At 29.6% G+C, this 14,010-nt stretch overlaps 1 protein-coding gene across 1 annotated transcript; it reads left to right on the top strand.

Moving 5' to 3' along the window:
• Positions 1-561: 561 nt before the first annotated feature.
• On the top strand, positions 562-2,211 carry LOC131604703 (uncharacterized). Its single transcript, XM_058877128.1, has one exon. It carries the CDS (start codon positions 562-564, stop codon positions 2,209-2,211), a length of 1,650 nt encoding a protein of 549 aa, XP_058733111.1.
• The last annotated feature ends 11,799 nt before the right edge of the window (positions 2,212-14,010 follow it).

Raw genomic sequence — 14,010 nt, 5'->3', positions numbered from 1 at the left:
TAAGTTTTCCATTTTTTATGTTTTGGTGTAATGCTCAAAGAAAACTCATAGGTGCTAGTAGTATAAAGATATGGTGGTATATAAATAAATATTCTTTTTATGATTAAAAAACCACGTGAGCATCCCACGAGAGCCACTGAGTATGTTAATTAATATATGATATATGATATAGTTTTATAATATAAATACAAAAGTATTTATTAAATAAAAGTATAAAAAACACTAATGTTAGATGTTATTAGAAATGGAAAGATACCTAAGAAGTGTTGGGTACTTGATTTTTGCTAGCTTTTTCAATCTTTCTAGAACTAAAGCTGTTATTACACAAACAAAATTTAAGATAGTTTTTCTCCTTAAAATATTGATAGATAAACCTCATGAATCTAGGATTGTGACAAAATGTGACTATTATTGGTGAAGTTCATGTAACAGCATGTGGCTAGTAAATAACAATACATTTTTATTTTTATCAGTTTAGTTTTTATGTTTTCGTGTTGCATTATTTTTTCCCTGTCTTGCTTATAATTTTTTTCCATATAAGGTAGTCTCCTAGTAAATCCGATGGACAAGGAATGGACAAAGAAAAACCCCGCGAGTCTAGAGTATCAAAACGGTCTTGATTTTTTTCTAGATTATGCATACACGAAAGGAAATCCCCGCGGGAAAGAGATTTTGTGTCCTTGTGCTAATTGTTACAATACCAATTGGTTTGCAAGGAATGAAGTACGAAATCATTTAATTGCATTTGGATTTCAAAAAGGATATGATGTTTGGATTCGACATGGTGAGAAGAAACCGAAACCCGATGATTTTAATGATAATCATATGAATCACGAAGAGGATCAAATTGACGATATTGATGGACTATTGCATGAAAGATTTAGAGATGTTGTACAAGAAGAAAATGAAGTAAATGTAGGCCTTAACGAAGATGCTAAAAAGTTCTATAATCTAGTCGAAGAAGCCAAACAAGATTTGTATCCGGGTTGCAAAACCTTCTCTAAATTGTCGTTCACCATTCGTCTTTATTTATTGAAATGTCTTTATGGTTGGAGCAACGTATCATTCAATGCTCTCTTAGAGTTGTTGAGAGAAGCTATACCTTCATTGAACATCCCTGATACGTTCAGCAAAACCAAAGGCATGATAAGAGACTTAGGGTTGGATTATAAGAAGATCGATGCTTGCCGTAATGATTGCATGATATATTGGAAACATCACGAGAATGACACTTCTTGCCATGTTTGTGGTGCTCCACGGTGGAATGAAGATGTAAAAGGAGATGATGAAGTTGAAAATAATCATAAGTCTCATAAAGTTCCTTCAAAAGTTTTAAGGCACTTTCCCTTGATTCCTAGACTTCAACGATTGTTTATGTGCTCAAAAACGGCTAGCTTAATGAGGTGGCATGATGAAGAGCGTTCGAAAGATGGGAAGTTGAGGCATCCTGCAGATGGAGAAGCATGGAAACAATTTGATAAATGTCATTCTGAATTTGCTGACGAGTCGCGTAATATAAGACTTGGATTGGCCAGCGACGGATTTAATCCATTTAGAACCATGAATTTGTCTCATAGTACTTGGCCTGTGCTATTAATACCATATAATTTTCCACCTTGGTGGTGCATGAAGGCTGAGTATTCTATGTTGTCTTTATTAATCCCTGGACCACGTTCTCCTGGGAATAACATTGATGTGTACCTTCAACCATTAATAGAAGAGTTGAAAGTGTTGTGGGATTTGGGTGTAGAAACATATGATGCATCACTAAATCAAACTTTTCAAATGCGGGCAGCTCTCATGTGGACTATTAGTGACTTTCCTGGGTATGCTATGTTGAGTGGGTGGAGTACAAAAGGGAAACTAGCATGTCCTTGTTGTAATTATAACACTAATTCGCTATATTTGAATTATAGTAAAAAGGTGTGTTATATGGATCATCGTGTCTTTTTGCCTGATGATCATAAATATAGGTCAAATGCAAGGAATTTCAATGGGAACATAGAAGATAGGCCACCACCAGAGTTGTTAACTTGGGAAGAAATCTCGAAGAAACTAGAGGATGTCAACAATGCTTTTGGCAGGTTGCAAAAGAAAAGTAATAACGGTCCATGGAAGAAAAAATCAATATTTTATGAGTTACCATATTGGAAGCATAATAGTTTACGCCACAACCTTGATGTGATGCACATAGAAAAAAAACATATTTGATAGTATAATTGGGACTTTGTTGGAAATCCCAGGAAAGACAAAAGATCATAAAAACGCACGTTTAGACTTGAAAGAGATGGGTATTAGAAAAAAACTTCACCCCAAAGAGGTAGATCAAGGTAAAAAGTCAGTGTTTGCAAAAGCATGCTTTTCCATGACTTCAAAGGAGAAAACTACATTTTGTTCTGTATTGAAAAATGCAAAAATACCAGATGGTTGTGCTTCAAACATTTCAAGATGTGTTCAACTTGCCGAAAAGAAAGTTAGCGGATACAAGAGCCACGATGCACATTTCATGTTGCATTACTTGCTTCAAGTGGCTGTAAGAACAACAATGCCAAACCAGGTTGCACACCCATTAATCCGTCTTTGTTCATTTTTTCGTTGTTTGTGTCAGAAGGTGATTGAGGTGGCAGATTTGGATATCTTGCAATCTGAGATTGTAGAAACACTTTGCCAATTCGAAACAATTTTCCCCCCAAGTTTCTTTGATATAATGGTTCATTTGCCAGTACATTTAGTGAATGAGGTAAGAATGGGTGGACCTGTTCAATATCGGTGGATGTACTTTCCAGAAAGATATCTAGGAAAATTGAAGGGTTATGTTCGTAATAAAAGTCGTCCTGAGGGCTCTATTGCTGAGGGTTATTTGGTTGAAGAATGCTTGACATTTTGCTCTAGGTATTTGCACAGTGGTGTTGAAACAAGATTCACTAGAATGACAAGGAATAGCGATAGATGTGATCCTCATGAACATGAAAGTTCAAGCTCTTGTCTTAATGTTGGTCATCCTATTGGAGGAAAGAGAAAGGGTCAAGCAATTTCTTTGGATTGCAAGTCAAGGAGTTTAGCCCATCGTTACATCTTATTCAATCATGAAGATGTCCAAGAATTTATAAGGTAAATGGATATACTTATAGGTTTCAATTGCATAAAAGAATTATTTTACAATAACTTTAACATTGTAATTTTAATTGTAGTGAGCATGAAAATGAGAATCCCAATAAGAGAAAGGGGTGGAGCAAAGCAAAGAGTCAAGGGTTAGATTTTGTTGAATGGTTTAAGAAGCGTGCATTGTTAAGTGGTGTATCTGAAAACCTTAGGAAGCTATCCAGAGGACCAAATAAAATTGCACGACGATTTTCTGGTTATGTAATTAATGGATATAGGTTTCATAAAAACAGCGTGATGCTAAACGTAAAACACAAAACAGTGGTGTGACACTAGCGGCAATAATTGAAAGTTTTTCAAGTACCAAAGATGAAAATCCAATAACACAGTCAATAACTTACTATGGATTAATTACAGAAATAATTGAGGTAGACTATTATGGTAAGTTGAAGTTTGTGTTATTTAGATGTGATTGGTTTGAAGTTGAAGAGGAAAAATATGGGATGACTTGTGTTTACTTCAACAAGAGATGTTACGTGGATGATCCTTTTGTATTGGCTTCTCAAGTCCACCAATGCTTCTACATTCAAGATCCTTTTGATGCAAATAAACACTATGTTATGAAGTCTATTCCGAGGGATTTTTTTAACATGAATGAACAATCAGATTCAAATCCCCATCAGCCGTATAATTGTGATCTATCAGATCATGCAGTGAATCTAACTTCAAGTGATGAAATTTGTGAAGTTGAATTTGTTAGGAATGACATTCCACCAACAATTGTTGATAATTTGATACCTGTTCCAGATGTAATAGAATCTGATGAGGATTCAAATATATGACAATTTTGTATGTATGCTGTGTGATTTCATTTTGAAACAGCGTATGAATGTTATGGGTTTCATTGTGCATTTTCATATTATTTTAGTATTTAGGCACAAAGTTGAGACCACTTTTTCACAAGCTAAGTTATTATGATTGAGTTTGTTTTGTTCTAATAGTTCTGAAAATGTGTTTTAGAATCAATTTAGTTTAGTTTTTGGTGCATATAAGATGGTAGATTAATTAAAATATTGCTTATGGGCAAGATTTATCACATGAATACTGATTTGAGATTTTAAAATGGATTACTTTATTATCTCACTTCCAATGATTTAAGTTAGTAATGTAAGTTACTATTAAAATGAAAAATATTGAAAAACTTACTGTTTGATTGTTTCTATTGCAGGAAAATGACAAATCGGGATGATTTTAAGTTTGATTTCCAAGCTAAGTCTAGCATGGATTTAAGGCGAAAGATGAAAATTAAGGTTGAAAATGAAAAAGCTTTAAAGGACAATCCAACAAATCAAGGAAGTGGTCATATAAATACCAATGTTGGAAACTTTCAAAAGCTGGACTATAAAAAACAATCAAAAGTAGATGTCTCTAAGAAATTGGTTAAGCCATGCATGGTATCTGTTCATAACAATAATAAGAATCGGTTGGATGTAGAAGCCTCTAAAAAAACTATCAACCCAAGCAAGCTGTCTGTGCAGAATAGTAACATCAGGAGCCAATCGGAAGTAGAAGTTGCTAAGCCGAGCAAAGTTCCTGTTCTGAATAATAGTAAGAGACAATTGGAAGTAGAAGCCGCAAAGGAAAGTACTAAGCCGAGAAAAGTTCTTGTTCTGAATGGTAATACTATGAAGAAATTGAAGTCTACGGTGGATCATCATGTTAAAGGTTCGATTGAATCACAAGTCTCAAAGAACAACAATGAGCAAACCAAACAGGTAATTTATAGTAATTTCTAATTCTAATCCTAATATTAAATATTTGGCAAGCTGTTTTTTTTAAAATGGGGACAAAACCACTTATAGTAATTTATTGTTTTATTAAATGGAATTTTGATTATTATTAGTTAATATCAAGCCAATTATTCTTTTACATTCAGATTCTGCAAAGCCTCAACAATACTGTGAAAAAGTCTCAACATGCCTTTGAGAAGAAAAAAAGTACTCCAAAGTCTCCAACCATGCCACTTACCGAATGTCTCGATAAAAATAAAGAACAAAATGGAGTAGAGGAATTTTACGATGAAGATATAGAAGAAAATGAAATGGAAGAATATATGGAAAATGGTAGCAACCATGATGGTGAGGAAGTTGAGGGAACAGATGCAAATACATTTGAAGGTAATACCTTGGGTGCTTCATCCTCTAGACTAATAAGAAAACGAGGAAAGACTTTATGTCGGAAAATTCATGCACGAGAATTCAAAGATAGACAAGAGATCACCTTGAATGAAGAAGGACAACCAATTGGGCCAGATGAAAAAACAGTGTCTGAACTTAGTAGTTTTTTGGGGACACTAGGAAGAAGTTCAGATTTATGTCCTCTCACTTTCGCTAGTTGGATTGCTTTGGTAAAGTTTTGGGAGAAACACAATATAGATCCTGTGTGGGATTATGTTAATGTAAATAATTTTTTTATTTGATTTTGTGTTTGTTAGCATACTTTAATGTATACATCTTTCTAAATATATATTTTTTGCAGGAAAAATATAATGTCCCAAAGGAAGGAAGAAAGGCTATATTCGCTGTAATAAGTGATGCTTGGAGACGATACAAATGCTCGCTTAAAAGGAAGCATTTTAGTAAGTATAAAACCTTGCGTGAGCAGCTAAAAAATCGTCCACGAGAGGTACCAGAAGAAGATTTTAAGAAGTTATTGGAGTATTGGAGAGATCCAAAATCTCAAGTAAGATATATTCATATTTATGTTTCACATCTGAATTGTGTGCTGAATTAGAGTCACTTTTTGGTTCTAACGAAAGTTTCAAATGCATTATATAATGAATCTCATAAGTAATATTTATTGTGATCTTTAGTTATAAAGTTTAACTACTCTTTGACCTTTGAATATCCATAAAAGTTTGATTGAACTTGTACATCTAACTACTGCCCATTATTTTTGAAATCTTTTAGCAGTTTTATATCTATAACAAATGTGAGGGATTGACTTATCCTGATACACACTTTACAATTAACATGAATGTTTTGTATAACATACTTGTGAATGAGTTTTTTTTTATGTATTCGACACTTAAAAATTATAGTAAATTTCTATATCAATGAATGTAGAAAGTCAGTCATCAAAATGCCGAAAATATAGCTCAGCTAAAGTGGAGACATCGAGTGGGGAATAAAGCATTTGCTGTTATAAGAGAAAAAATGGTATTCTTTTTTAAATTATTCTAATTGATTATTAAATTATGTTATTTTATTAATATTCTCATACTCTTGTTTTACGTGGTTTAGCGTGAAAGTAATGAAGATAAAGAACCTCCGACTCAGGCTGAAATGTTCATTGCTACTCGGCAAAGTAAGAAAGGGAAAGAGTTGGATCAAGAAACCAACAATACAATTGTAAGTTATTGTTCTTAAGTGTTATTGTTGTTAGGAGTTGTAGTGCACAACCTTGCGATATATTGTTTACATGTGAAAAACAATAGTTCATGTTGGAAATATTAGTGGGACTATATTTGAATGGAAAGTGGAAAATAAAAGTATCAGGAGGTAGAGTTGAGTGGTATAATTGAATTCAAATAAATATGAAGAGTTTCCAAATAGAATACATGTTGCTATTTTATCATTCCAGTTATGATTTTTGGTGTAACCAAATACACAGAGTTGTCTTGTAACAGTATGTATGAATATTTCATAAATAAACACTACTATGGATCAGAACAACACAAAAAAATCAATCATTTCTTTTTCTCAACAATTTTTGTGTGTTAGTCTTTTAATTAATCATGTCTACCAAATCTGATTTATCTTTCCTTGTATTGTGATTATTAATCACGCCTTAATCTTTTAATTAATTTAAGACTAAGCTCTTTTATTTCTTAAGGTTGTGGTATTTTGATTGTTTTGTCTTATTCTTTGCATTTGATTTACTACTATTATATTATACATGCTAGATAAAGCTTCAAGACTTAATTGAAACTCAAGGACAATCTTCTTCAGAAGCTTTTGAAAATGTATTTGGCAAACAAAAACCTAGGAGAATGCGTTGTCATGGAAGAACTACAACACCGACTCTGTTGAAAAGAAATGAAGAAATCGCAAAACTAAAAAAAGAGCATGCGGCTGAGGTTAGACAATTTAATGATAAGATAGAAGAGATGGAGGAAAAACGTTGTCAAGATAAGGAAGAAATGGAAAGAAAAATGCAGCTGCTTCTTAAGACCATTTTGAATCAAAACACCTCAGAGTTGAATATAGAGGCTCTCGCAGCTTTGATATCAGCTCCTGCAACTGATGCTAACAGTGTCTTACGGTCTTCTGCATCAACACATGCTCCAACTAATGATCAAGTAAGATTTAATTTTTTCCTGCTTTACATTATAGTTTTATAGCTTTTGGATAATAATCTTATTTCTATTTTATTACTTTTATTTTGCAGATCATGAATGATATCAATGAAGATTTTCAGTCATTCGATGATGAAGAGGCATAGATGTGGAGATGTAGATGTGGATGTTTAAGTTTATTTTAATAGATACAAAGTATTATTTTGATTATGAACAATGATTGACAATATGAAATCTATGTTTAAGTTTATTTTAATAGATACAAAGTATTATTTTGATTATGAACAATGATTGACAACATGAAATGTATGTTGAAGCTTTTCTATAGATTCTGAATCTTTATATATATATATATATATATATATATATATATATATATATATATATATATATATATATATATATATATATATATATATATATATTATGTTATTTTCTAAATTGAACAATCATTTTTAAATTTGTATATGAATATTATTACATAAAAAAAATGTGAATGATAACAGTTATTATCAGGTTTATACAATAAATGACTTCCTATTTTATTAAAAAAAAAACTTTCATTTATTGCAACGGTTTTAAGTGTTGTTGTAGTATAAATTTCGCTGAAGAAGAAAATGAACAATTGGAACGGTTTCAAATAAACAACAACATTAAACCGTTGCTATAAGATGTGAAACAGCCTTTCTTAAAATTACCAGAAAGGCAACGGTTTTAATCTGAGAACAATGTGAAACCGTTGCGATAAGAAACCGTTCTTTAAGAAATATTAAGACAACGGATATGTTTGGGCGTTGCCAGTGGGCATAATAACCGTTGCGAAAGGATAGCGCAACGCCTCAGTTAGGCACGGTCCATAAACCGTTCTGATAGAGTAAGGCAACGGTTTTTTAGTTTTTGCAACGGTTTTTTGACGTTGCTGTAGAGCCAAAATGTTGTAGTGTTTGGATTTCTACAATTCTCTTCTTCTCTTTGTTTTTCTCTTCTTTGTCTTCTCTTCATAAGTTTTCTTTCTTTCTTTCCAAAATATCTCCAAATATCTCTTTTTCTCTCTATATCTCTTTCTATTTCTCTACTTCTCATTTTCACCCACTCAACTCTCATAAATTCTAATTTTGGCCCAAATGTTACTAAACATTATTTCTAACCAATTAACACCCAAAACATAATAATTACACACATGGAAAGTAATAAGTAAAATATTAACATAATTAATATTTACCGACTGACTCGACTCAAAAACGGTAAAATTAGGGAAATGTAGCAAACATCCCAATAAATCAGAAAAACACATTTACGGGCGTTACAATCACAATCATAGTCAACCTTAATTAGAAATAAATGAAGATTTTATATTTATATTTAAGATAAGTAATTGAAAAATAAAATAATAATATCTTTAAATTATAATATATATATATATATATATATATATATATATATATATATATATAATATGTATATAATAGATTTCTTTTCATGTTTATAATTTATATTTTAATTATATAAAAAATTAAAACACTAATTCCAATTTCATTTTTTATGAAAAATTAGTAAAATAATAAAACACTAATAATATAAGAAAATGAAACAGGGGCCAGTTTTAAAAAAAATCCTAATTACTTTCTTTCTATCTTTTAAATAATAATTAAAAAAATGAAAAGAAGATTAAGAATGGAGTGGGTCGGCTATTATTTAGTGAAAATATTTTAACCTTTCAAACTACCATTAATAATAAATCATGTGGCGGCATTTATTAAATAAAATAAATAAGTAATAAAAACAATAATTAGAATCAAATCTCTTCCTTCTCCTCTCTCTTTTTTCTCTCAACGTGATCGTAAAAAATAAACTCTCATAGAAAAATTCCCAAATTCAGATAAAATAAATCACCAAGAGCTCAATCCAAATCAAAAACAATAAATCAACCACAAGAACAACACATATTCAGATCCATAAATGGAAAAAATACAAACCAAATAAAAAGAAAAAAGAGAATATTGTGAAAGAAATTAGGAGAATACCGATCATAGTTACGAAGACGGTGGTTAAAGGGGGTGGCGTTTCTCGTCGTCGGCGAATAGTTTAAGTGCGGTTGGAGTTTGTGGTCACAGTGATGATGTTGAATTTGATCTGTTGGCAACAACAATAATCTATTTTATGGAGTTGTTATTTTCTTCTTCGATGACGGCGCCGACAGAAGAAAACTCGGTGGTTCCTAATGGAAGGAGCGGAGGTTCTGAAAGTATGGAATCTATTTGGAGAGGGAAGATCCAGTTTGTTGAGTTGTTAGATCGATTTTTGTGGAATGTTGTTTCGAAGAAAATGATGGAGAAAAGTGGTTTATGTGTGGATCTACAGAAAAAGATATAAAGGTGGTGAAATGTATATTTGGTTAGTATAAAGAGAGGGAGAGTACGATTTATGGAAATGAGAGAGAGAGAGAGAGAGAGAGAGAGAGAGAGAGAGAGAGAGAGAGAGAGAGAGAGAGAGAGAGAAAGTTATGCATGTATTAAGAAACAAAATTGATATTAAATTTGGTTTTTTCCAAGGCACAAAAGAATTTGGTTGTTTCCAAGGCACAAAATCGATTTCCCAAGTGATTTTGCATTGCCCGATATGAAATAGAAAGTTAAAGAATCTGCCAATAATAATAATAATAATAATTGATTCTTTATTCATAGTAAACATAAATAAATAATAAAATATAATAATTATAAGTATTTTTAAATATAAAAATATTTCTATAAATAGCAATCTATTATTAATATATAAAAACAAAAGTACTTGGAAATACCATTTAAAGCCCTCTCTTAAATGTACTAAATTTTTTCTTATTTCATGGGTATAAATGACTTTTTGTAAAATAACTCAATATTATTGATTTGACATTAATTACTGCTGATGTGTTGCTCCATTAATTTTTGTTGGTATTTTATTTTTATTTTTGTTATGAATTATTTATTTATTTACACGGATTACAAAACCCTAATAGGTCCTATTAAATGTATAGAGTTATTCCATAAATGCATAGAGTTATTCCATAATTTGGAATGATGAGTTTTACGTTTTTGAAAACACAAAGCCCCTCCACTAACCAAAAAAAACCATTACTCCTGCCCTTCCATATTTCTATACAGTTTGTTGGGTTATTGGGTTATATATTTACTGAATTAATGGAGTTCACCTTTCAATTGTTTTTTTTAGGTTTTACAATTCTTCTCTACATCGGTTTTGCTGAAAGTACGATTTTAATTTGCATATTTTTTTGTGTGTATCTTTTATTTCGATTTTAATTTGCCAAATCAAGTGAAATCTGATTTTTGTTCTTGCAGCTTTTTAAGTATTGTCATGGCTCGCCCAATCAATTCTGGGAAGTGAAGGATATTAATGAGTCAAAGGATTTTTGGAAGATAGAATTTAGGTGTAAGCATATATGGTTTGTAACAAGTTTTTCAAACAAAGAACACATAGAAATGGTTTTGGTTGATTCTAAGGTATTATTGAGTTGTCAAGTTCTATTGTCTACATCAAAAACACTGTGTGTTCTGCCTTATGATTAACAAATAATTTTTCTTTTAATTTTTTTTGAAGCTTGATATGATTCATGCGATTGTACCCACTTATTTGGTTTCCAAACTCAAATCTGAACTTGCAACTGGAGGTTCTTATATCATGCAGAATCTTAAAGTCTGAACCTTGCAGCTGGAGGGTCTTATATCATGCATAATCTTGCAGAATCTTAAAGTCTGAACTTGCAGCTGGAGGGTGTTATATCATGCGAAATTTAAAGATGATTTCTCTTTTAAGTCGACGAATGATTCTTACAAATTGGTTTTATGTGGATTAACATGCCTATTTGTTCCTCCATATCATTCAATACGGACTAAAACACTACATTTGTGTTTCTTCTCAGTTTCAGCCAGGGTATTCCAGGTAAGTTATTTGTTTTTATAACGATAGCATGTCAGATTTCTGTTGTTTTTTGAATAGTGATAAAAATAGTGATTAGAAAATGTTGAATAATTCTATTGCTTGATTTTTATAAAAAAATTAATTTTTAATTCTTTTTGGAGAATGAAATGGTTTTTGTTTGGGCAGAAATATTCGATGTCATGCTGGTACTCAATTGAAATCGTAAGGATCAAACTCGATGGAATCGTATATGCATGCATTGTTGTACTCTCTTCAAATAGTAAGGACTACACATATGGATTGGTGGGATAGAAAAAAATAATTTTAAAATAGAATTTGTAAAGTTGGGTGATATTTATCATGTTTTAAAATTTTTAAATAGAATTTGGAAAGTTGGGTGATATTTATCCTGTTTTAAAATTTTTAAATAGAATTTGGAAAGTTGGGTGATACGTATCACGCTTCTTCTTTTCAAGAAGAAAAGTTGGAATTCCCATGATACTCTAAAAAAACGGTTTCAATTAAGTATATCATTAATAAATCATTATTACTATATGAGAAATATTTTAACTTGACAAAGTTTGTAATGATTCTTTCTATATACTTATATAATGTAATAGTTATTTCTCTCTCTTAGTAATTATTATATTTCAATTCCTTTTTCACCGCGTATTAGATTATTATTATTACTATTATTCTAATTGTAACATAAACAAATTATTATTACTATTATTCTATTAGAGTAATTGTTTTCATGTTTTTTTTTTTCTTTTGTTTTTGTTTGAGGATTGTTTTTACTTTTACCTAAGTTTTTTTTAGTTTTGGTTATGAATATGATGATGAATGGTAAATAAATAGATTCCTTAAAAATTTGGAAAATCAAGTTTGACTATAAAATTTGAATTATTGTAATTAATGAAAATATATCTCTAAAATAAAAAAAATGAAACGATATCATGTCTAATATGTCCACTTTCATAACTATTGTATTTAATATTTTATTTTTTTTAATTATTGTGTTTACTAATTAAAATCTTAAAATTAAATAATACATTAATTTAATTTTAAAATCTTCCAATTATTGTGTTTAATTGTAAAAGATGTTGATAGTAAATTTACTATCCAACAAAAAATATTGCAAAATTTCAATCATGATTAATTTAATTTTTTTTATGCAAATCAATCCGTTTATGATGTTAATTTGTACATAGACTTTATTACTAAAATAAATATTTTAGTCATTTACTAAATTTTTATTTAAGTTTTTGTTTTTAAAATTTAGTAATACATTAACTATAATTAAACTACTATTAAAATATAATAAATTATATTAAAATTTCAATTTATCAAAAAATGTTAGTTTTTTCTATGATAAAAGTATCATTTATACTAAAAAAATGTTATAAATATTTGTATATGATAAAAGAACATGAGACAATTATGATAGAAACATACATAAATTTATTATTAAAAATGGAAAATTGTCATTCTTTTTACATTTCTACAATTATATATTATCATTTTATTTCATTAGTACACATAATATAAAGTTTTATCACCGCATTAAAAATAAGTTTTGGCTCTTTATAAAAATGTAAAAAGTAAAATACATTAATTGTGATAATTTTAATTATTATAATAATACATTAAACATATAAATTTTTAAGCATTTGACGGGAGCTGTCATACATTTTAGGTTTGAAAAAATGAGCTAATATCTCAAATAGGTTTAATAAATTTTATTCTCTAAGTATGTTTAATTTCTTAATTAAAATTATATTTTTTTAAACTTATAAATTATATTTTTTTTATATTATAATAATATGCATTAAATGTAGAAAATTTTAAGCATTTGACGGAAGCTGTCATACATTTTACGTTTGAGAAAATGGGCTAATATCTGAATTGACGGGTAGATGTGGACATATCTATGAGATACAGTTATTGACAGATTTTAACTATTTCTTTTGTTACAGTTTATAAAATTGAAGTTATAAAAATAATTGACGGGTAGATGTGAACGTATATATGAGATATCAGTTATTGATTGATCATTTTAATGTTTATCTTTTAACTATTTCTTTTGTTATTGTTTTATAAAATTGAAGATATAAAAATAATTGTACGGTTTATTATAAATATGAAGTTGGTACATATTATTAATATATAATTCAAAATTACGTGAATATTTATGAACGACAAAATAAGTTATATTATGTTTGATATTTCAAACACATGAATTAAAAATATATTATAAGTTATAAATATATTAATGTTACTCCTTCTTTGTATCTATATATGTCACACACTTTATTTATTTTTTTCCAAAGTTTTGATAAATAGAAATCTTATTTTATGCATTTCACTATACAAGTACATGATGCAGGTTTTGTTAGTGATTGGTTCTGATAATTTAAGAATATAGCATTTGAAGATTGTACCATCTATATGTTTATTGTTTTATTTAAAGGGGTAAAAGTTTAGATGTATTATTAGCACTTTCCTTGTTAATTATTAAGTTTTTGAGATTAACATGACTAAGTTTGGCTTGCATTTTGGTTAAATATATATATGTTTAATATATATAAAGGAACTTTTCAAGTCATAATTAGGTACATGTAACGTAAAGTCCCGAC

This window comes from Vicia villosa, linkage group LG5 (assembly GCF_029867415.1).
Source record: "Vicia villosa cultivar HV-30 ecotype Madison, WI linkage group LG5, Vvil1.0, whole genome shotgun sequence".
In the NCBI taxonomy this organism is placed as follows: Eukaryota; Viridiplantae; Streptophyta; class Magnoliopsida; order Fabales; family Fabaceae; genus Vicia; species Vicia villosa.
The sequence above is the reverse complement of the archived record's forward strand: the minus strand, read 5'-3'. Positions and strand labels throughout refer to the sequence as shown.

Excerpts from the sequence above, each read along its gene's own strand:
- LOC131604703 (XM_058877128.1), top strand. The coding sequence starts at position 562 with ATGGACAAGGAATGGACAAAGAAAAACCCCGCGAGTCTAGAGTATCAA.